General features: G+C 40.1%; 1 protein-coding gene and 1 pseudogene across 3 annotated transcripts in view; both read right to left on the bottom strand.

The window, feature by feature from the left end:
* Positions 1–4,612, bottom strand: part of KAT6A (lysine acetyltransferase 6A) — a 114,055-nt gene extending 109,443 nt beyond the window's left edge. For all 3 annotated transcript variants that reach the window (XM_038559942.1, XM_038559943.1, XM_038559944.1), the window contains exons 1-2: positions 4,484–4,612; positions 878–1,793 (exon numbers count right to left, since the gene is read on the bottom strand). In XM_038559942.1, coding sequence (XP_038415870.1) covers positions 878–1,477 — 600 coding nt within the window. In that variant the 5' untranslated portion in view covers positions 1,478–1,793; positions 4,484–4,612. The remainder of the gene's footprint in view (positions 1–877; positions 1,794–4,483) is intronic.
* Positions 4,613–11,926: 7,314 nt separating this feature from the next.
* On the bottom strand, positions 11,927–15,315 carry LOC100683392 (annotated as a pseudogene).
* Between the last annotated feature and the right edge of the window lie 10,011 nt (positions 15,316–25,326).

Below are 25,326 nucleotides of genomic sequence, written 5' to 3'. Positions count from 1 at the left end.
CAACTCTCCCCAGAACTACAATTCAGAACACCCGAAATAATTTTACAGCTCAAGACAGTAGGTCAATGTAAAAAACTACAAACAAAATTCTCCCCATCCTCCAATATCTAGTCAAGGGCCAAAATTAGCTGTTTCTTAGTGTATTTTCAACTGCACAAAATAATGGCATAAAACAGCACAGTAAGATACACCACTGTGTATCAAAACTCCAAACTGCACAGAACTTTAGGAATATAGGATACTTTATTCCTATGTAGTTACACCTGTCATAAACAATAACACTTAGGACTTCATCCTATGCAAAGAACACATGAATGTTAGAATACAACAGAAATAAGTACTGATAAATTTGCTTAGCTACTACTATGGGTCAAGAGAACCAGTCTCACTCCTACCTAATGATGATGTGCAACAAAAGAAAAAGGGGTTTAAAAACAGAGGTTCTTAGAGTCACTTGCTAATTTCAAATCCAAGCTTCCAATTTTTAGCAGTGTTCATCAACTTCCAGCAGTAAAATATTATAAGAACTTACAACAGCCTTAAAGTAGAATGCTACTTTTAAATTCTGAATAGGTTCTTTTAGGTATATCAATACCTATTTCAATACACTTTGAAACTCAGGCATAAAAAAAAAAAGAAAGAAAGAAAAAAGAAAGAAAAGAAAGAAAGAAACTCAGGCATCAAATATTCCAAAATATAAGGACAACTGGTAGCTACCGAATTCTAACAACTCAACAATAAAAAAACAGAGGTGATCATTCCAAAAGTCCCCAAACACAAAACCTGAATATAAGTTCTAAATAATCTCCTAGAAATGTGACTTTGAAGCATACTATATCATCAGTTCTATGAACACTGATGGGTATGTCACTCTTACCTTATCCTTTTCATGTGGAAGGAGTGACACTGGAGGTAAAGAGGAAAGAGACTCACAACTCTCTTTCCCATCCACACTGGTTGCTTTAGTGTTGAGCCGATAAAGAGGTCCATCTTTAAGGAGTCTGCCATGGCCAACGGCTCGTTTAATAGCCAATCGTAACTGCTGGTGAAAGCCAGAGGCAGCACTGCCTCCAAATAATGCAGACACATCCTTCTGACCTTTCAAAAAACGTTCAATGCTTTTCAAAGTTGAGCCACTGGACTCCGCCAAGCCCTCAACCGCCCGCTTGATCAGTTTATTCCAATCTACATTTTGTTTATTATCCAATTTTCCATGGTTTCGGGGTTTAGGAAGTGCTATTCGCCCAGGATTATCAGGATCTTTATAGGAATTGAGTCCTTTATTGGAGACTTTTAAAATTGTTCCGTCTTTAACACTCAACTCCAATTGTTCTAAAACAGTTTTACGATCCAAGCCATGGGATGAAGACACTGCATTGCATATCCTTTCTTCTGAAGGACGCTGTTTTTGCTTCTTCACTTTTTTGATGGCCTCCAAAATCCACTCAGTATATAGCGGGTTAGCGAGTTTTACCATGGTGAAGGATTCTGTATATCCATAGAGTCGTTATCCCTTATCCTGATGCTGAGTAAGTTTTACACCATGGAAAACAACATTCTCGGAGGCTGGGAACCAGTTAACCATAGCATACAAGTTTTCTGGCCTGAGTCTTTTCTCCTTCACAAAACAGAGTGCCTCCTCACTTTTACTTTAGAAACCAAAACAACCTGTTATTTGAAATGTCTTTGAACTTCCCAATAAACTTCTCAATAGCACCACACATGGGTCTCTTCATCTAGTTGTAAGAACTCACGAACATCTCATTCCCAGCAGGAAAACGTGCATCTTATGCCTGAAAAACAATTAAAACAAGGTCAATTTTCTATCAAATCCCACATCCTAGTCTTTAAAAGTAACCAAATCAAGTGTTACTGAGAACCTGTAGAGTTTTAACAAGTTTTCATCAATATTCCAAAAACAGTTATGTATGTAAACCATTGGGGCAAAAAAGAAAAAAAAATAATTAGGATACAAGATGAGATATACTATGAAGGACCTTATGCTACAACTACGCAGAGGGGTGCTGACTATTCTGTACTCCACAATCTCTGCTCACCAGTCTATGAACTGAAAGTCTTCCTTGACATCGTTCCCCAAGAACCTATTCAGCACTTCAACAAGTATCTGGATTAGTAGAAAGAATCCTGCAATGAAAGTAAGAGTGAACCTTTCAAAATTCCAGACATTCGGACTGCATAAAAATAGTCAATAATGCAACAAAAAAAAAAAGGGGGGGGGGAGAAAATTTTAACTATTTCACATATTAAAAGAAACAAAAACACAATTTACAATGAAGTTCGTATTTTAAGTACATTACTGTAATCATTCTAAACGGAAACAAAAACAACACTGAAAATCATCAAGTGAGGGGATCCCTGGATGGCTCAGTGGTGTAGTGCCTGCCTTTGGCCCACGGCATGATCCTGAAGACCCTGGATGGAGTCCCACATCAGGCTCCCTGCATGGAGCCTGCTTCTCTCTCTGCCTATGTCTCTGCCTCTCATGAATAAATAAATAAAATCTTAAAAAAAAAATCATCAAGTGAGAAAAGTGCTTAAAGAATTTTAAAATTATCTAAATTCATTCAAATTTTAAGAATTACACGCTGATAGCTTCTCCTAAATGCTAACAATTAATACAAACTAAAATACTAATATTCAATAGACTGGAGGGAGTAACAACTGTCAAAATGTTGATAGCCAAGCTACCCAGAATCACAGGGTTCAAATGCATACACTATATATCAAATGTACGTTACTGCCTGCTGGCAAGTCTAAAAAGAAATCTCATAGGTTCAAGATTGCTGACCTGAAATGAACACTAATGAGTAAAACACAGGCATATTACATTGCCTCTCCAGGATCAAAGTCCATATTCTTCTGTCAAACAAAAAAATCTGGCAGATACAGATCTTTTTTGAAAATCACCAGAATTAATTCTGAATCAAATTAACTCCTTTGCTTCCAAAAAATGTAACTGGTTTTTAGAACTTCTGCTCTTATTCTCAGCATTTACAACATAAACAATGATAGAAAAATGGCTCCCGCAGCAAATATTCTTAAGTTTGACACTAAAAGGAAAAGTAACAGATATTAGGAAAGCTACAGTCCGATCAACTTTAATAGGAAAGAAAAGACTGAAGTAAACACTCAAACCTGAGCCAAGACTTATTTTTAAATTAGCTGACTAAAAAGAAGCCCCCCTGAGAGAGCTATGCTTCATTTTGGTGAGAGCCTCGAGAGGACAGGAATCATAGGATTATTACTCCAAGAACGTTCATTATACAGACATTAACGCTAAACTACAGAAGAGGCTACGATCTGAGTTTAAGAAGCTGGGCACGTCCTAATTGATTGGCTCGCAGGTGAAAGAATGGATGACAGCTCTTCATTGTCTCTCCGGCCGGGGTTTTCGCCGGTCTCCAAGTCTTTCGAAAGTAAAGCGCCTGCAGACCTGAACTTTAGCTCTCAGAGCGCACCAGCGGCTGGAGAGAAAGTACAACTTGCTTCCGACAGTCCTTCCCCGGTCTCCACTCCCCACCCCCAGACGCATCTTCGCGCTCTCTTTTTAAAGAGCGAGAAACTTTAAAAACTTGAAACTGCACAAGCCTGCAGCTTAGCTTGCCAGTGGGTAGCTTCACTGCTCCCATTAGACTGAAGCAGAACCCCAGGACTAAGTTAACAATGAAATCACGTGGAAGAGTTAAGAGCAATACATCTCCCATCGCCGGCTCCTCCAAGATCCTCGGGTCCACAGAGGCCGGTCCAGAGGAGGAGCGCGCGGGGAGCCTGACAGGTCCGGCTGCCCGCGTCCACGCCGGCCGAGGCTGACAGGCAGCCCGCCGCCTCCCCTCCCGGCGCAGGGGCTGACAGCCCGACAGACACAACACCACACGTGCTGCCTCCTCCGCACCACAACACCTCCAGCCTGTCACCCCCGCGGGCCGCCTCAGCCCCGCTCGGATCTCCGCGCACCCGGCCGGCGCCAGAGAGCGAGCGCCCGGGAGCGCGGGCAGAAGGGGCCGCGCCCGGCCTGAGGCGGCGAGCCGCCAGGCGCAGGTGGGGCCGGGGCGGTGGGCGCGCCCCCGAGGGAGACCGGGCTCGCCGGCACTGCCCAGCCCGAGGCTCCGCGGCCTGGGCCGCTCGCCGCCCGCCCACCGCCGGCTCCCTGGGGCTGGGCCAGCCGCGCGAGCGGCGGGCGGCGGGCGGGCGGGCGAGCGGTGGGGGCGTTGGGCCCGAGAGCGCCGGGCCGGAGGGCGGCGCGCGGGCCCCGGGCGGGGGGAGCCGGGCGCCGGCCGGGCGCGAGGGGGCGGCCTCGGCGCCCCAGCCCGAGGCCTGGCGCAGAGCAGCGGGAGGCGGCGCAGGCCGCGGCGGGGCCTGCAGCGGCCCGCCGGCCCCGCGAAGCGGCGGAGCGGGCCCCGGAGCGGCTCAGCCTCGGGCTCGACGGCCGGGGACGGCCGCCGGCGGGTCCTCGGCTACTTACCGGGGGGGAAGAGAGCCGGGATCCCTGGGCCCCGGGCCGGACCGCGGAGATGCCCCAAACTGACACGGCCGCCATCTTGGAGACAGTGAGCTCCGGCCGGGGGGAGGGGAGGCGAGGCGGCGGAACAGCCGCGGGGGGAGGGGAAGCGTCGCGAGGGAACGGCTGCCTGGGGGAGGGAGCGGGAACAGCCTGGGAGGGAGGCGAGGGGGAGGGCGACGGGCTGGCACGAAGGGGGGGCGGGCGAGGAGCGGGAAGAGCGGCGCCGAGAGCCGGGAAAGGCCGGAGGGCGGGGCGGGACAGGAGGGAAGAGCCGGCCGGGCGGGTCACGTGGGGCCGGTACAAAAGGCCAAAGCCAAAGTGGGAGGAGGACCTGGTGGGCCTGGAGGCCGACAACTGGGGGTTCCTCCTCGCCTTTCTCACGCGGTTAGGTCAGGCGGATAGCGGGAAAAGGGGACGGCGTATCCCCATTACACAGCTGGGGAAACTGAGGGCAGGCGCCTGGGCGGGGTGGCGTCATTGTGGTACGGAAATCCGGCGGCCCGGCGAGCTGCGCTCCTGAGGGTGTTTACAGTTAGCAGGTCCTCCCTCCCCTCCCCGCGCCCTCACCCCACTAACACGGTGACTCCAGAACCCGATGCCGGCAGCTGGGGAGGGGGACGCCGGGGCGGCAGGCGCTTGCCTGCGGTCGTCGTCCCCTTTCTGCTCGCACCAGCCCCCCACCCACCTCGCCCTACGGTAGGAAAGAGGAGGTGCGGTGAGGAGGGAAGGGGCGGAAACTTGGCGGCGGCGAGCCCTCCGCGGAGACTGCATCCTGCCCCCGCCGACGGCCGCCGAGAGCCGCGGCACGGCCCAGGCCCCGTGACTCGCACAAGGTCACACCGCTCGGGTGGCGCCCGTCCCGAGTCTGCAGCCTTCGGCTCTCGTCCCACCGCCGGCCTTCTGCCCGTGCCCTACGCAGAATGGCTTGTTTTCCGAATTGGTAGCCCAGCCACGGAACTGGCAATTCCCATGGCTTGTCTTCTACTGGCGACTTGGTTCTTTGTCTCGTCTCTCATCTAGTTTAAACTCCTTGAGGCAGACGTTGAGTCATACTTTTCTTTTTTTCCTGCAGTAAGTGACAAACGAAAAGACATTAAATACCAAATAATTTTTAGTGGAACTGTTTTTCTATTGCTGGACCTGTAACTCCTTGGTGCCCTTCCCCCAGGTAGACTGTCCTCCCCAGCGCCTCCTCATTTTACGCCGGCTTTACCTTTTAAAGACCACCCCTTCACTCACTGCCTTAACTTTGTTAGGTATTTACTTTCTGAACTTTTGTAGTATTGACCATTTGCCCTATTCCTTTGGCACTTGGTATGTTGCTTTTGTATACATTTTATGAATATATGCTGTTTGGGGATGCCTCTGCATCTCCAGTAGCATAGTCTTGTACAAGCAGTATAGACTCAAAAAAAAAAAAAAAAAAAAAAAGGTCCTCAAGAATGAACACTTTCTCAGCCGCTAAGAAAAAGATAGGATTTTTACCCCCTACACTAGCCCCGCCTTGTTTATCTATAGCTCTTCTCCATTCTACTCTTTAGCCTGTCTACATCATTCAGTAATAAAATAAAAATTTATATCTTTAGATGATGGTCCAGCCAACGCTACATCCTAATACTGACACTGATAGCATAAATGTGCTGTGGTGAGATTTACTGAATCACCCTTCATCACTTCCAAACCACATCCTCAAATGTGAGAAATTTGGGGAAATAAAATAATCTGTTAGAAAGGATATTTTCCATCCTAGATGAATCGACAGTTGCATTCCTTGGTAAAATGGGAGCTATTTGTAATGGGAATACATCTGGGGGGGGGGGGGGATTCTCTTAGAAGAATAAAATAAGGTTTTTATTTCCCAAAGAGGACAGATGAAGCTGTATTAATAGAAAATGAGTTCTTCATGTGTGACTAGTATGTGATCTTCAAAAGAAAAATAATACACAGATAAGTTGTGTTTGCTTTTTGAAAATTTGGAAGAAAACTAACCATAGCCATTTCTGTGAAAAGAAGCTGGAGTTTAAGCACGCAATAGAGAAAATTTAAAACAATTTGCAACAACAAAGCACAGTTTACCTTTTCAAATAACTTCCATGGAGAGTCTTTGCTTTATATTTGCATAATTTAATGGCACATTCAAGAGGTCTTCTCAAAATAAAAAGTTTGCAACAAAGATTAAAGCCCTCATCCTTTGCATGTTAAAAAAAAAAAAAACAATCCCTAGCACTGAAAAGGACAGCTTTTCTTTGTTCAGATTTTAGTCAGAATGCAGCCCTGGAGGGCTGGAAGCTGAAAGTTACTTATCCCTTCCACATTTTGGTTTAGAAAACCCTGCCTTTTCAGTTGTATCTGTTAATTACATTTTATGCAGAGTTCAGCTAAGCCTAACATAGGAAGGTTGTTGTATCCTTGTTTCAACAGGAAAAGTTTTAGTCCGTTTATATTTAATATAACTACTGCTATATTTGGATTTATATATGCCTTCTTATTATTTCTTTTTGCCCACTTATTCACATCCCTCATTCTGTTCTTTGTTGCCTTCTTTTGAACTAAAATATTTTCATATGCCATTAACCTCTTCTATTAGCTTATCAATTACACATTCTTTTAGAAGCCTTAAAAATTAAACATGACTCTGACTTTTTCACTCTAATATTAATGATTACTTTTACCACTTCACCAAGAGTGCCAAAACCTTAAAATATTTTGCTCCCACTTACCCTTTCCACTTTTATGTTTATTTTTGTCATGGGTTTGGATTGTGCATATATTTTAAGCCATACAAGATTTTATAATCATTGTTCTGTACAGCCATTACTCATTATATTTACCCTTATGTTACACTTTGTTTCAATATGCAATTATGTGTTTCTAACTTGAATTTTGTCCTTCCATTTATATAGTTCCTCTGGTAAGAGGAGGTCTGCTGGTGACAAGTTCTCTCCATTTGTTTGCCTAAAAACTTCATTTTATCCTTAATATTTTTGCAAGGTATAGGAATTCTAGTTTAGCATTCTAGTTTAGTAACTTATTCCCTCCAGCATTTTAAAGATATCTCCTAGTTTCCATCATTCCTTTGTCACCCTTGAAAAATCATGTATTTTTGCCCTAGCTCCTCTTAGTATTTTTTTCTTTAGTTTTCAACAGTTTCCCTGTGATGTGTCTAGCTATGCTTTTTCTTTGTACTGATCCCCCTTGGGTTCTTGAGTGGGATGAGTGCCTCTCATGGAGTTTCTTCAGCCTGGAGCATGGTATTTTATCTTTTAGAAAATCCTTGGTCACTATCTCTTCTTATCTCTCTTTTCCTTTGAGGACTTCAGCTATACATATGTCAGAATTTTTCACTCATTACCACCTCTATTTCCTGTCATCTTTTTTGCCTCTTTGTGCATGAGTCTATACATTTTGTACCAATCTATCTAAACTTTCTCTTCCATCTGTTTTTTGAGTTCTTAATTTTGGTCATTTATTTTTAAGTTCTAGAATTTTCATATCTTTTTAAATTTATTTTTATTTAATTCTTTTGTGGTGGGCAGCCAAGTTTATTAAGCAATAGTAAAGTGATAGCACAAAGCTCCCAAAGAGGGAGAGGATCCACAAGGATTGCCTCATGTGGTTTTTTTAAAAAATAAAATCCAGGGGATCCCTGGGTTGCTCAGAGGTTTAGCACCTGCCTTAGCCCAGGGTATGATCATGGAATCCCAGGATCGAGCCCCACGTTGGACTCCCTGTGTGGAGCCTGCTTCTCCCTCTGCCTATATCTCTGCCTCCCTCTCCCTCTCTCTGTGTATCTCATGAATAAATAAATAAATAATATTTAAAAAATCCAATGCATTTGGAGAAATTCATTTTATTATTTATTTTCTTCACCTTTACCTATACTTTCCTGATATATCAATCCTAGCAATTTTAAATCTCTTTCTGATCATTATAATAGCTGGATGTTCTGTGGGTCTATTTCTATTGTATATTCTTTCCATTGTTTTTGGTCATTTGGTTTTTACTGGCTCTTGGCCTGCCTCGCAATTTCTAATAGAATGGCACACATTAAGTATGAAAAATTACAGAGGCTCTGGATAAAATTATCTTCATTTAACGAGGGTTCACTCTGTCTTTTACAAAGTAGTTAGAATAAGAGCTGAACACCTTAATCAATCAGAAACTGAATTAGCTTGGGATTGGGTTTTGGCAAGGCTTAATCTACCCCTTTTTTTGCTGCTGTTCCTACAGCACAGCCCTCCAGGTGTTCCAACTAAGGATCTTGTGTGTTCCCTGGAGCCCTTGACTCCCATGGATACTGAAATCTAATCCTTGTTTCCTCAGAATTGTGAGACTGCAAAAAAACTCCCCTCCACTTTTCAGTTTTTTTGCCTGGTAGCTTACCCTTCTTTCCTATTCATCTTCAGAATTTGGCAAGTGACCTGTGGGAAACTAGCAAAGTATTGGGCTCATTCACCTCTCCCCGCTCACTGAGAATCTGGCCTCTCTGGTCTTTATGTTTTGTCTCTCCAGCCTTGGTTAACTGCCAAAATCCCTTCTGGTGTCTTTGCCTCTTAGGGCCACTTTTTTTTGGCTCTGTTCCAAAACTCAGACTGGTCTTATGCCCAGAATTTTCCAAAGAGACAAAGGTGCTGGAGAATACCATGCCACGTCCGGGTGTAGTTTCTCATTCTTTTTAATATTGTGCCCTCTTAAGTACTGGTTGCCTCAGTTGTTCACTGATCCTTCCAAATTAATGTTTTATGTTGTATCTGCTTACATAATTGTTTTAAATTAGATCATTGGTTGGCTGTAACTACCCCATCATACTCAGAACCAAGAAAAGTTTTAAAAATGAAAAGGTCTGGCCTTCCTTTCAGTTAGAAGAATGTCTGAACAAGCCTTTGGCTACCTATCTATGAAAATATCAAGATAGTTTCCAACACTGTGTGAATATCAGGATCACTTGAGTACTTTTTAATAAGTAAAGATTCCAGGATTCCACACGAAACCTACTAAATCTGAGTTTCTGAGAGAGAAATGAATTTGGCCCTGTATTTTAAAAAACTCTCCAGGTAAAATGTCGGTTCTAACTATGATTGAGTAATGGGGACTGGGTTTGTCTTCTCATAAACTAGAAAACCTGGCCAAAATGTATGAAACTATGGTTTACAGACATTGGACAATAGACAGTATAAAATAGTGATCACTGGAGTGCCTGGGTGGCTCAGTAAGTTAAGTATCTGACTTTGGCTCAGGTCATGATCTCAGGATCCTGGGATCAAACCCTGCTTTGGTTCTGCAGTCGGCAGGGAGTCTGTTTCTCCCTCTCCCTCTACATCTCTCCCACTCGACTCATGCTCTCTCTCTCTTTCAAATAAATAAAATCTTTTTTAAAAAGTGATCACTGAAACAAGAGAATTGAACAGGTTGAACCATGTAATTGTTCCAGCCTACTGCTTTGAGAAGATTTCTAGGCCATAGGACAGAGAGTGGGAACCTCAGAGCTCAGCAATATTGCTGAGTTGAGGAGGCTGATATCAGAACTAAGGGAAATCAAAACAGCTAACATTTGCAAGAAGAGAACCAGAAAGGATGAAGATGCATTTGTACAAGGACTCAATATCTACAGAGGGGTCCTTTTGATTCTGTGAATGAATATTTTTTTAAAGATTTTATTTATTTGAGAAAGAGAGAGCATGAGCACAGGGAGGGGGAGGGGCAGAGGGAGAAGCAGACTCCCCACTGAGCAGGGAGCCCAACGTGAGACTGGATCATAGGACTCTGGGATCATGAACTGAGCCAAAGGCAGATGCTCGATCAACTGAGCCACCCATGCCCCTCTGTGAATGAATATTGATTTGTATATTTTTGAGAAGAAACTAACAGAGAAAAGAATCATCCAAAAAGGGTAGGTAAAACAATTCCCAGGGTAATCCTATGGATGGAAATAGTGCCTGTTTCCAAAAGCCAAGTTAGAAGAACATTTATTTTTTTTTAAAGATTTTACTTACTTTACTCGAGAGAGAGAGTACTTAGGAGAGGGGCAGAGGGAGAAGGAAAGAATCCTAAGCAGATCTCAATGCTGTGGTTGATTTCATGACTCTAAAACCACGACCCCAGACAAAACCAAGAGTCAGATAGATGCTCAACTGACTGAGCCACCTCGGCACCCCTAGAAAAAGTTTTAAACACTTAAGGCCTTAGATAGAGTCCTCAGGAGGACTTAATATTATTCTTCAGAATGAATTTTTCTTATATTAGGGACTAGGGGAGAGATTTGAAGAAATAATAGCTGCAATATTTCCAAGTGGAATAAAAACTATAAACCCACAAGTTCAAGGAGTTCAATGACCACCAAGCAGAATAAGCAAAATCATAGCCACACCAACGCATATTTTAGTAAAATTGCTGAAAACCAATGATAAAGAGAAAAATCAACAGTTGCCAAGAAAAAAAAGACACATGACATATAAAGCAACAAAGAATTATACCAGATTTCTCATCAGAAACTATACAACTTGGGCAGCCCAGGTGGCTCAGCGGTGTAGCACTGCCTTCAGCCCAGGGTGTGATCCTGGAGACCCAGGATGGAGTCTCCCTGCAAGGAGTCTGCTTCTCCCTCTGCCTGTGTCTCTGCCTCTCTCTCCCTGTGTCTCTCATGAATAAATAAATCTTTAAAAAAAAAAAAAAACTATACAACCAAAAAGAGAAAAAAAAAAACCTTCGGATCTCTGAAAGATAAAAAGATCAACCTATAATTCTTTATTCAGCAAAAATATCTTTCGGAAATGGAGGAAAAGGGCAGCCCCTGTGGTGCAGCGGTTTAGCGCCCCCTGCAGCCCGGGGTGTGATCCTGGAGACCCAGGATCGGAGTCCCACATTGGGCTTCCTGCATGGAGCCTGCTTCTCCCTCTGCCTGTGTCTCTGCCTCTCTCTTCACTCTCTCTGAATGAATAAATAAATAAATCTTAAAAAAAAAAAAAAAAGAAAGAAACGGAGGAAAAATAGAGACCTTTTTCATACCTCCCCCCCCAAAAAAAGCTAAGACTAATTTATCACTAGCTGACCTAAACTGCCAGAAATGTTGAAATTTTCTTCAGAGAGAAGAAGAAAAGATATATCCTTTATTAGATGGAAATTTAGATTTATGGAAAAGTTTAAATGTACTGGCAATGAGAAATGTGTGGATAGGTATGTATATTAATTTAAATCTCTTTATGTGCTTGATTTTTTTTATTTTTTTAAGATTTTATTTATTTATTCATGAGAGACACAGAGACAGAGAGAGGCAGAACACAGGCAGAGGGAGAAGCAGGCTCCACACAGGAAGCCTGACATGGGACTCGATCCCGGGTCTCCAGGATCACGCCCTGGGCTGAAGGCGGCACTAAACTGCTGAGCCACCCGGGCTGCCTTGATTGATTTTTTTTTCCATTGAGGCATTTTATTTGCACGTATGAATTACATCCCTAGAAAAAGAATCCCAGGATTTTCCCTCCTGTGTGTTTTCGTCTTGCTTCTTCATGGTCCATGATGCCAGCTGAGGTTGTCAGTACAATGAAACCAAACTGGCAGGATGGGAGCAGGTTATTCTGCCATTTTTCTAGATCTTTCAGTTGTACATCAAATCTGGGGCTGATCACTCCACACCTGTTTAACCTGCCTGTGAGGTCCACAACAATTTTCCCAGCTCTGTGATCATCAATGATTTCAAATTCACCAGTGTAACCATGCTTCATCATCACAGTGAGAAATCGGACGATGACTTTGGAGCATGGATAGCCTGATAAGAACCTGGCACTTGCCTCTCTTTTCAGCGTTGTTGATGCTCTTGAGAACATCTGCCAGGACTTCATGCGCACCATTGCGGCAGCTCAGAGAGATGGCAGAAAGAGGATTGATTTTGTTTTTAAAGATTTATTTATTTGACAGGACAAGCAGGGGGAGCAGGAGAGGGAGAAGCAGGCTTCCCCGCTGAGCAGGGAGTCTGATGCAAGGCTCAATCCCAGTATGCTGGGATCAGGACCTGAGCCAAAGGCAGATACTTAACTGACTGAGCCACCTGATTTTCAAGGCAAATTAATAACAATGTATGTAAAGTTTAAAACTTATGTAGAAGTAAAATGGATGATACAGTTGTCTGGGGAAATAGGAGGAACTGTTGTAAGGTTTTACAATGTACATGCAGTGGCATACTATTTGAAGGTAGACTGAGGTAAGCTAAAGATGCATATTGCAAACTGTAGAGCAACCTCTAAAAGTAATAATAAGAATAATAAAACTAAGACATACCTACTAGGCCAATACTGGAAATAAAGTCATAACATTATGCAATCTAGAAGATAGAAAAATAAGAAAAAAGGAGGAAAGAACAGATGAGACAAATAGAACGGTATATAAATGATAGGTGTTAAGTTCAACCACATTAGTTATATTAGATATAAATGGTATAAATATCCAATTAAAAGATACAGATTATTGGGGCCTGGATGTCTCAGTCAGTAAAGTAGCCAACTCTTGATCTCACAGTCACAAGTTTGAGCCCCATGTTGGGTACAGAGATTACTTTAAAAATTTTTTTAAATACAGATTATTAGATTGGATAAAAGCATGAACCAAATGTATGTCTAGGGATGCCTGGTGGCTCAGCAGTTAAGTGTCTGCCTTGGGCTCAGGGTGTGATCCTGGAGTCCTGGGATCAAGTCCGACATTTGGCTCCTCATGGGAAGCCTGCTTCTCCCTCTGCCTATGTCTCTCTGCCTCTCTCTCTGTTTCTCATGAATGAATAAATAAAACCTTTAAAAAAAAACACAAATATATAATATCTATAAGAAATAAATTTTAAAAAAATAAAAAAATAATAAAAAATAAATTTTAAATAAAAAGACACAAGTAGGTTAGAATTAAAACAATGCAAACACTAATAGAAAGAAGGCTGGAATTGCTATATTAATATTTAAAAAGGTATATTTTAGAACAGAATATTCTTAGGAATAAAAAAGGATATTTTAGAATGATAAGAGTTGGCTCATCAAGAGGATATAACAATCATAAATGTACAGTTGACTCCTGAGTAAACTAGGGCTAGGTGTGCCAACCCCTACACAGTCAAAAATCCATGTATAACTTTTGACTCTCCAGATACTTAACTACACATATTTTGTATGTTATATGTGTCTTATACTGCATTCTTACAATAAAGAAAACTAGAAATTCACAAAGATAAAATACATTTATAATACTGTACTATATTTATTGGCGTGATAATTTTACATCATCTGATTATATCTATCAGTACCTACATCAATACTGTCTTATACAAAACACTGTAGATGTTATAAATATTACTAACACTAGACATCAATAATAAAAATATAATGTAAAAACAAATTCATATTTATTTACAGGGGGTAATGATTCATGCATTGATAATAAAGAAGCAACAACATGATTGCTTTATGGTAGCCTACTATAATCAATACAATTGGTTCACAGTACCCTAGACTATACATTAATGAATGAATTATTATACAATTTTTATGGCATATCGTATTACCATCATATTTATAATACACTATTGGGAACATTGTTACAACAGTTTTTTAAAAACCACTTATCTGTGATGATAGGCTGATAGTTTCTTCAATTACTGAAGAGAGGTATACTGAATACTGATGTAAAGTTATAAAACAGAAAACCACCACATTGTTAATTTTATACTAAATATCACTCACCTTATGCCCACATAGGGATAGGCTATCCACTTCCATGAGCCTTGCACATGATGTATTGTTTTGTTTTTTTATTTAAGTAGACTCCACACCCACCTTGGGGCTTGAACTCATGACCTTGAGATTAAGAGTCACATGCTCTGCTGACTGAACCAGCCAGGCCTCCTACACCTGATGTTTTACAAAATGAGTACTTAAGTGATGATGACACAGAAAGGTGTCATACAGTTCTTGCTGTTCAGTTACTAGATTTTTACACAAAGATACACAACAGATAAGTTTATTAACTGTATGGCATGGTGGTTATTTACTATTTATTCATTTACTATTAAGTGAAATCAGATCATCATAAGACCTTCATCTTCATCATCTTTTGTTGAATACGCTGAGGAAGAGGAGGAGGGTTTGGTTTTGCTGTCTCAGGGTTGCAGAGGTGGAAGACATGGAGGGCGTGGAAGGAAGCAGGAGAGAAAGGCATGCTTATTGTAACTTCCAGAAATACATCATAATTTCTGATGTATTTTGTTCTTTACATCTATAAAAAGTTTCTATAAAATACCAACCTTTCTTCCACTGTCTGCTTTAGTTTCAGTGTCTGTATCATAGCAGGGTCCATGCCATAAAAGAAGTTAAAACCAGGGATCCCTGGGTGGCGCAGCGGTTTAGCGCCTGCCTTCAGCCCAGGGCGTGATCTTGGAGTCCTAGGATTGAATCCCACATCAGGCTACCTGCATGGAGCCTGTTTCCCCCTCTGCCTGTGTCTCTGCCTCTCTCTCTCTCTCTCTCTCATGAATAAATAAAATCTTTAAAAAAAATAAAAATAAAGAAGTTAAAAGCAGTCTTGAATAATCAGAACACTTCTGCCAAATTGTCTAATGTCAATTTATTTTCTGGCCCGGCTTCTCCTACGTCTCCTTCCTTATCGTCTGGCACTGGTCTGGAAGCACTTATCTCTATCAAGTCATCTTCTGTTAATTCTTCTGGTTTGGTGTCTATTAGCTCTTTGATTTCTCCAAGATCCATATCTTGAAACACTTCACCATCCCCACCTTGCACTCCCACATTTTTGGTCATATCCATAATCTCTTTCATGATTTCCTTGATTGGTTCTGTTGTAAATCCTGTGAAGTCATGCACAACATCTGGACTCTGTTTTCTCCAGCAGGAACTTCTTGTTTCAGGGTTATGGCTTTCACGGCTTTTTCTACAACAGTGGCATCTTCAGTGGTGTAATCCTTCCAGACTTTCATGATATTCTGTCCATCAAGATTCTCTTCCACAGAATTGACAACCCTTTTCATAGAGTACTGTGCATAATAAGCCTTACTGGTCTTTATGCTCCCTAATCTACAGACCAAATTGGAGACGTTGTGTTTTGGAGCAACTAGACCACTACTATGCCTTTGGTGTTGAATTCTTTGAGGTTCTAGTAGGCACGGGCATTGTCCAATAGCAAAAGAACCTTAAAGGCAGTCCCCTACTAGCAGGGTACTTTCTAACTTTAGGGACAAAGAATTAATAGAACCAATCAAGAAAAAAAGTCCTCATTGTCCAGCCCTTCTTGTACAACCAGAAAACTGGCAGCTGGTATTTATCTTTGCCCTTCAAGGCTTAGAGGTTTAGCGTTTTTAGCCAGCCCTCTTTCTGAAATATCAAACCATCCTTTGCTGGCATTAAATTCTCCAGCTTTAGATTCTTCACCTTCCTTTTGCTTTGAGTTGTCATATAATAACTTCACTGTTTCCCAAATCATATTAGAGTTGGTATGTTTGTCTTTCTGACAGCAATTTTGCACCCACATAAAAGCTGCATTTTCAGTATAAGAGGAAAAGGCATTTCATGCCTCCTGGAGTAGCTGCAGCAATGGCTTCATAAATTCCCTTTTCATTTTGTACAATGGTCCTTACATTGGATTCATTTATCTTGAAATAGTGAGCAATTGAAGCTGCAGACCTCAATCTACCATACATATCAAGCAATTCAACCTTTTCTTGTAATGTCATGACTTATCTCTGCTTCTTGGGAGCACTTCTAGCATTACTAAGTGGCAGTTTGTATAGGTCCCATGGTGTTATTCAAAGTTTACCATATTGCACTAAACACATTGAAAAATACGCGAGAACCATGAGAAATCACTTTTTTACTGTTATACAAAATTTACTAGAAAGACAAACTGTTCACACGGAGATGATTAGCATCACATGGTGTTTTTAAGCAGATACTTGCAACACTTGAGCTCACAATAGCAACAGGAGGTGACTATAAAATTACTACAATAGTACAGTATGTACTACAGCTAATTTTATACAGTTATGATTTAATAGGCATCTTCATGTTTGTTTACATTTCTCTCAACTGAATGGCACCATGTTTGGTCTGTAAATCTTGGTATGCATAAGTTTTGATGAATTCTAACTTATTATAATTTATATATATTTTATGATAGTAAATCATAAAATAGACTAGATCAATATATATTTTATGTACTTATGACATATCTTTTTCTTATTTTTTTTTATATTTCTAAGTTACATAAAACTCAAATCTCCAAAAAATTGTCCAACATTTATCTAAGAGGGCAGCCCGGGTGGCTCAGCGATTTAGAGCCACCTTTAGCCGTGGGCCTGATCCTGGAGACCAGGGATCAAGTCCCACATCGGGCTCCCTGCATGAAGCTTACTTCTCCCTCTGTCTGCTCCCCCTCTGCCTGTGTCTCTGCCCCTCATGAATAAATAAATACAATCTTTAAAAAAAAAAAAAAAACTGGGTGGCTCAGTGGTTGAGTGTCTGCTTTTCACTCAGGGCATGATCCCAAAGTCCCAGGATCGAGTTCCACATCGGGCTCCCTGTGGGGAGTGTTTGCCTCTCTCTCTCTCTCTCTCTGTCTCACATAAATAAATTTTAAAACTCTTTTTAAAAGAATTAAAAAATTAAAAGAAAAAAACCTCATGCAATTCAAACTGTGTTGAGGGTCAACAGTATATGAAACCACAAGTAGACCTTCAAAATACTGAAGTAAAACCTGATAGATGAAAAGACAAATAGACAAATCTATAGTTATAGTTAAAAATTTCAACATTCCTATATCTGTAATTGATAAAAATCCGTAAAAAGAAAATGAGTAATGATATATAATTCTCAGAAAGCATTGTTAACTAATTGAAATTTATAGAATATCATACCCAACAACAGAAGAATCCACATTCTCTGCTGGTGCAAAGTATTCCCATAATTGATTATATTCTGAGTCATAAAATACGTTTCAGTAAGTCAATGAGGATTAAAAATATACAAAGTATAATTTTTTTTACAAAGTATAATTTTTGATAAAAATAAAATTAAACTAGATATTAATACAGAAATTTATTTTGAAAATCAGCAAACATTTGCCAATTAACGAACATATGGATCCAACGAGAAATTACAAGAGAAATTAGAAAATGTTTTGTTGAATGAAAATGAAAAGAAACATAACACATGTAGAGTCCAGCTAAGAAGGTAATTTAGAACATTAAATGGTTCTATTAGAAGAGAAGAAATGTCTCAAATCAATTAACAAGCTATCTACATTAAGAAATTAGAAAAAGAGCAAATAACCTCCATTGTAAGCAGAAGGAAGGAAATAATAAAGAACTGCAATTGATGAAATGGAAAGCAGACAAACAATAGAAAAAAATAAAACTAAAAGCTTGTTCAAAAGATTTTAAAAACCATTAAATTCTAAGAAAACTAATTAGCCAGACAAAGAAAGAAGACTTGAATTAACAACATAAAAAAATGAAAGGGGAGACACAACCACACATCCTCCACACATTAAAAGAACAATAAGGAATATTATAAATAACTGCCAATACATTTGATAGCTTGGATTGAAAGACATGATCTACTAAAGGTCACACAAGAAGAAAGAGACCATTTGAATAACCCTACCTCTATTTAAGGGATGTAATTTATAGTTTAAAAACTTTCCACACGGGGTGTCTGGGTTGCTCAGTCAGTTAAGCATCTGCCTTCAGCTTGGGTCATGACCCAGGAGTCTTGAGATCGGGCCCCAAGTCAGGCTCCCTGCTCAATGGGAAGCCTGCTTTTCTCTCTCTCTCTCTCTCTCTCCCACTGCCCCTCCCCCTCAACTTGTGTGGTCTCTCAAATAAATAAATAATAAATAAATAAATAAATAAATAAATAAATAAATAAATAAACCTTCTACAAATCAGGCATATCTGGTCTCACTGGTAAATTCTACCAAACATTTAAAAAATAAAATCAATTCCACATAAATTCTTCCAGAAAATTGAAGGGAACAGAATATTTTCAAATTTGTTTTCTGAGATCCAATTACTCTAATTCCAATGCCAAAGACCACAAAAGGAATTCCCTTCTCGAACACAGGTGCATAGATTTAAAAAATCTCTTAAAATTTTTGGTGAATTGAATTTGATGACTGTACATAAAACAGATAATATATTGGGATTTATCCCAGAGTGCAAGCCAGTTTAACATTTGAAATTCAATCAATGTAATTCACCTCATTAGCAGACTAAATAAGAAAAATCATATGGTTACCTCAATAGATACAGAAAAAGCATTTGATAAAATCCCACATCTATTCCTGGTAAAAATCGCTCAGCAGATTTAGAATAGGAGGGAACTTTCTCACACCAATAAAGCGTACTTATGAAAAATCTACAATTAACATGATAATGAATAAAGACCAATGCTTTTTCTTTGAGACATTGTCAAAGCAAAGTCATCCATTGTCATTACTTCTATTCAACATTGTGCTCTAGATTCTAGTTAGGTCAATAAGGCTAGGAAATAGAAAGACATCCAGATAGGAAAGAAATAAAACTGTCTTTATACGTAAATAACAAGTTATCCATCTAGAAAATTCTACAGATTTACTAGAATTACTAGTAGTTTCCAGAATTACTATAATTAATGTTTGTCCAGTTTGCAGATTATAAGATCAATATATAAAAATCAAGTGCAAGAGCAGTCTGGTTAAAAAATGGACAAAGGATTTTAACTGACATTTCTCCCAAGAAGACATACAAATGACCAATAAGCATATAAAAAGGGTGTTCAACATCACCAATCATTAGAGAAATGCAAAATCAAAACCATGAGGAACAACTTCACACCCCTTAGGATGTCTCTAACACATGTTGATCAGGGTGTGAAGAAATTGGAATCCTTGTGCATTGTTGGTGGGAAGGTAAAATGTTGCCATCACTGTAAAAAGTAGTATGGTGGTTCCTCAAAAAATTAGAAATAAAAATACCACATGAGCTAGCAATCCTACTTCTGGGGATATAGCCAAAATAATGGAAAACAGAGTCTTGAAGAGATAGTTGCATGTCTATATTCATAGCAGTGATATTTACAATAGCCAAGAGGTAGAAGCAACCTAAATGTTCACTGATGGATGAATGAATAAACCAAATGTAGTGTATACATATAATGAAATATTATTTACCCTTAAAAAGGGGAGGAAATTCTGACACATGCTACAACATGGATGAAACTTGAAAAATTATGCTAAGTGAAATAAGCCAGCCACCAAGACAAAAACTGTATGATACCACTTAGATGAGGAACCAAGAGTAGTCAGACTTAGAAAGAATGGTGGGTGCCAAGGGTAAGGGGGGAGAAGAAATGGGAGCTGCTGTTTGATGAGTACAGAGTTCCAATCTTGCAAGATGAAGAGTGTGTGGATAAATGCTGATTATAGTTGCACAACACTGTGAATGTACTTAACAGCACAGAACTTAGACATTTAAAAATGGCTTAGATGATAAATTTTATGTGTGTTTACCACAATTTTAAAAAATAAACTGTATTTCTATATACCAGCACAAACAATTGGAGATGAAAATCTAAAGAACAATATATTTTACAAGAGCATCAAAAATATGAAATATTTAGTGGTGCCTGGCTGGCTCAGTCAGAAGAGTTTGTGACTTTTGATCTTGGAGTTGTGAGTTTGAGTCCTACATTGGGTGTAGAGATTACTTAAATCTATTCCTTCCTCCCTCCCTCCCTCCCTCCCTTCCTTCCTTCCTTCCTTCCTTCCGTCCTTCCTTTCCTTCTTTCCTTCTTTCCTTCCTTCATGAAAGACACAGAGAGTCATAGACACAGGCAGAGTGAGAAGCAGGCTCCAGGCGGGGAGCCTGATGTGGGATCCCAGGACCCTGGGATCATGACCTGAGCCAAAGGCAGACACTCAACCACCGAGCCACCCAGGTGCCCTGAAATCACTTAAATTTAAACTCTACAAAAAAAATATGAAATATTCAGTGGTAAATCTAACAAAAGATGTGCAGGATATGTTCACTAGATACTAAAAAATATTACTGAGATAATATTTTTAAAGATTTATTTATTTATTTCAGAGAGAGCATGAGCAGGAGGGGCTGAGGGAGGGGGAGAGAATCTCAAGCAGACCCAGTTGAGTTGGAGCCCAACAAAAGGCTCATCTCATGATCCTGAAATCATGACCTGAATGGAAGCCAAAAGTTGGATGCTTAACCTATTGTGCCACCCAGGTACCCCAATAGAGAAATTTTAAAAGACCTAAGAAAATGGGAAGATATACCTTGTTCTTGGGTTGGAAAACTCAGTATTATTAGGATGTCAATTATTCCCAAATTAATTTATAGATTCAGTGCAGTCACAATCATAATCCCAGCAGGATTCATTTGTAGAGACTTAAAAGCAGATTCTAAAATTCTTTTTTTTTTTTTTTTTTTTAATATTTAGTTGGGCAGCTCCGGTGGCGCAGCGGTTTAGCCCCGCCTGCAGCCGGGGGAGGGATCCTGGAGACCCGGGATCGAGTCCCACATCGGGCTTCCTGCATGGAGCTTGCTTCTCCCTCTGCCTGTGTCTCTGCCTCTCTCTCGCTCTCTCTGAATGAATAAATAAATAAATCTTAAAAAAAAATAAATTAAAAATATTTAGTTATGAGAGACAGGGAGAGAGAGAGAGAATGAGGGGGAGGGGCAGAGAGAAACTCAAACAGACTTGGCACAGAGTGGGGCTGGATCTCACCACCCTGAGATCATGACCCCAAACGAAGAGTCACTCAACCAACTGCACCACCCAAGTGTCCCCAGATTCTAAAATTCTTATCAAAATAAGAGAGGTAGAATTGTCATACAGCTTTGGAAAAGAACAAAGTTGTAGGAGTTATATTGTCTGACTTCCTGAGTTTTCTTGTGCAGGGCATATCAACTAATGACTAAAATACTATCACATAGGATTGTTGAGAGAATTTAAACATTTATAATTATTACACTAAAATAGTCTGTGATATTAACCCTTATTAGTATTATTATATAGCATTCTTATTTGCATTTTCCTGATCACTAATAAGACAGACCTTTTTTTTTTAATATGGTTATTGGCCCACTTGAATTTTCTTTTCTGTGAGGTTCTTGTTGTAGTCTTTTGCCTATTTCTCTATTGCATAGCTTGTGTTTTTCTTTGTTCTTTATACATATGAGTGAACAAAAGCTCCTATTATTAATTTACAGAAATGTATCAAACCTTTAATCACTTATGGGATGAGAGTTGGTACCCTTGTGTTGTTTCTGATCTTACAAAAGGAATGCTTTCAAATTAAGGATGATATTTACTGTAGTTTTTGAGAATGTTCTTTATGAGTATGAAAAACTTCTATTTCCACATTGCTAAGAGTTTTTAATATTACCAAATGTTGGATTTTGTCAAATTCTTTCCCTGCAACTAATAACATGATTGTCGATTTTCTCCCTTAATCTCTGAAGGTAGTGAGTAGCAAAGATTGTTTTTCTAATGGTAAATCAATTTGGCATTCCTGGGAAAAACCCAACTTGATCATAATATATCATATTATTTTATAAATAGCAGGATATGTGCATTGATAATTCGTTTAGGATTTGTGTGATTATGTCCATGAGTGAATCTGATCTATAATTTTTCTGTCTTGATTATTTTTGCTTGTTTTGGCATCAGAGTTATGCTGGCCTCATAAAATGAGGCCATTTTTCTATTCTCTAGATAGTTTCCTAAAATAGAATTATTTTTTTTAAACATTTGAGAAAATTCACCTATAAAACCATTCAGATCTATTATTTCCTTTGTGGGAAAATGTTTCTGAAGACCTTCAGAAGACCTTCTGAAACTGATTCAGTTTCTTAATGATTGTAAAATTGTTATGGTTTTCTATCTTTAACTAGTTTTTTTAATATATTTTTTTTATTATTTATGACAGTCACAGAGAGAGAGAGAGAGAGAGGCAGAGACACAGGCAGAGGGAGAAGCAGGCTCCATGCACCGGGAGCCTGACGTGGGATTCGATCCCGGGTCTCCAGGATCGCGCCCTGGGCCAAAGGCAGGCGCTAAACCGCTGCGCCACCCAGGGATCCCTAACTAGTTTTTTTTTTTAAGATTTTATTTATTTATTCATGAGAGACAGAGAGAGGCAGAGACACAGGCAGAGGAAGAATCAGGCTCCATTCAGGGAGGCTGATACAGGACTCATTCCCGGGATTCTGGATCACACCCTGAGCCAAAGGCAGATATTCAACTGCTGAGCCACCCAGGAGTCCCAATCTTTAACCAGTTTTGATATATTTTTCTAAGAGTTTGTCCATTTCATTTTCATTTTCAAGGTGTTGTTTATAATATCCTTTTATAATCCATGTAATTTGTATAGAATCTGTAACTGTTTTCTTTACTATTCTTAATATTACTTATGTTCGCCTTCTCATTTTTGTTTCTTTGAATCGTATTGGCAGAAGTATATTAATACTATAAACCTTTTCAAAGAAACAACTTCTAGATTGTTGATCTTTTCTATTTTTCTTGTTTATTTTTGATTTCCTTGATTTTCATCCTTATCACAAATATTTTCTATTTTCTTTAAAGTTATTCTTTTGTTTTTTAACTCTGAGTGGATACTTGGCACATTTACTTTCACCTTTTCTTCTTTTTTTTCAGGTGATGTTAAACTCAATGACTTAGTTAAGAGGACTTCTCTACCATAAAGTTATTATTGTTCCATTCTATGGTGTACTGTTAGAAGCCAGTCACTCACTCCAACCTGTGCTCAAGGGGAAGGTGAATCTCTACATCCCAGAGGGAGGAGTATTAAAAAATTTACAAACATGCTGAAACCACCAGCTCTTGTGCAATGAATTATCCTCCAGAGGATGAGGGGATGGTGGTAAGGCTTGTGGAGGGGAAGAGATTATGAGAGTTTCCCTGCAAACTGTAAATTGTACTGGAAATTGAGCTGGTCCTTATCACTCTCATATGGCAACCTTCCTTGGCTCCTTATCACCCATGGAAGAGAGCCCATACTTCTCAGAAGACATATAAAGTTTACCTCCTGAACCCATTGTCTTGCCCTCCCTGTTCTCCACTTTCCTGAAAACTACCTGCAATACTTTAGAAATGCTGCATTTTCTGATATCTACATGCATTTGCATATGCAGTTCCATTCTGACTACAAAGCTGTTTTCTTACTTTGTCCCACATAGGCAATTACAATTTTGTTCCCACCTGTCATCAATAGGCCATTCTACCATTCTAGGGGGCAGCTAGACAGCCACTGTTATGTGACAGCATACATAGTGAGATCAATGGATCCTGAGAAAATAAACCCATTGTTTTCCTTCTTTTGGTGAAGATTGATTTTCTTTTAGAAGTAATATTTGGGAGTACCATGACAGTGTAGTGTTCCATAAGTCCATTGACGGGGTGCTAGAAGGATAGCAAACAGAGAAAATGAATCCAAATTTAGAATAAGTATTCTTGCAAGGGTGTATTCCTGCCACTTTCATAACTAAAGAGGTCCAATGGTATGCAATTAACCTACTGCCCTGTGACAACTGATTCCCCTGGGAAGCCCCCACACCGGGAGCTGAGGACTGTTGCTGCTGGTAGGTTGGCCACTCAGCAATAGCAATTAGCCCATGTTATACAAGTCTGGCTTTGGTGAGAAGAAGTCCATGTTGATTAGGCTTTGATTAGCTTCTGTCTTGACACAACTACCACTTTATTCATGAGCAAGCACTGGATGATTGGAGGTTGCCTGGCATCCACAAAGTGAGTCACCTTACCAAACTAATTATTATGAACCTTCTCCATAGTAGAGGGTTTTTCTGAAAGTTTCCCCAGACCCAAATGCTTGCATACTCTTGGCTCATTCTGAGAGGTCTATCCTTGAACCTCTTCCCCAAAGCTCTTTGTCAACAGTTACCAATCTCTGCATCATGGTCATCCCAAGTCACTGATCATCCATTTAAGACACAAGTCTTTGATATAGGTTATTAATTCAGGGTAATCTCTCCTTCTAGATGGTGTGGACAAGGACATATATTACTTAATGTTCTACACACTGGGAAGAGTTTTCTACTTTGCTGTGCTTTAGGACAACTGAGAGAGAGAGAGAGGCTACACCACAAGCACCATCAATAAACAAGGCTCAAAATAGTTCATCCTCAGTCAGCTGGATTTAGGGAATTCCCCATGATGACACAGTAGTGTCCACAGTCAAGGAGCCAGAATATAGCATAAGTACACATACAGCAAATATGACCCATCTGCTCTTGAAACAATTGTCTTTCAGGACCTGTTCAGACATGGTCCTTATTATACATACAAATCCCCCCCCCTTTTTTTTTTCCTGTGAATTTGTTTTTATTGGGATATAAGAGTGGGTTTGGAATCATGTGGGTTTGCCCTACCTGGTCAAATTCCCTTTTTTGATGTAGTACCTCTGGGCAGGCGCAGTATAATAGCTAATTGGACCAGCTAACACCTGGTCCATGTAAGGCAGCTTAGGTTACATGGTATCTTGGTGTTTAATGACCAGGTGTTCAAACTCTACCCAAGCCCAGTGGCAAGCCAAGAGCTCTTTTTCAAAAAAAGTACTTACCTGCTCTAAGAACCTGGCACATTTTCCCTGTGCTCATTTCGTGTTACTGGGGCTCCATAGTACCTCCTGATCTATTCCAGACACACTGATGAAGAAAGGCTGGGGGGATGGAGAAGTCACATATGTGAGTCTTATCTAAGTTTAGTTAGAGACCTCCCTGCAGGCCAGGA

Source organism: Canis lupus, chromosome 16 (assembly GCF_011100685.1).
Source record: "Canis lupus familiaris isolate Mischka breed German Shepherd chromosome 16, alternate assembly UU_Cfam_GSD_1.0, whole genome shotgun sequence".
In the NCBI taxonomy this organism is placed as follows: domain Eukaryota; kingdom Metazoa; phylum Chordata; class Mammalia; order Carnivora; family Canidae; genus Canis; species Canis lupus.
Note: the sequence above shows the minus strand (reverse complement) of the source record. Positions and strands in the feature narration are given on the sequence as shown.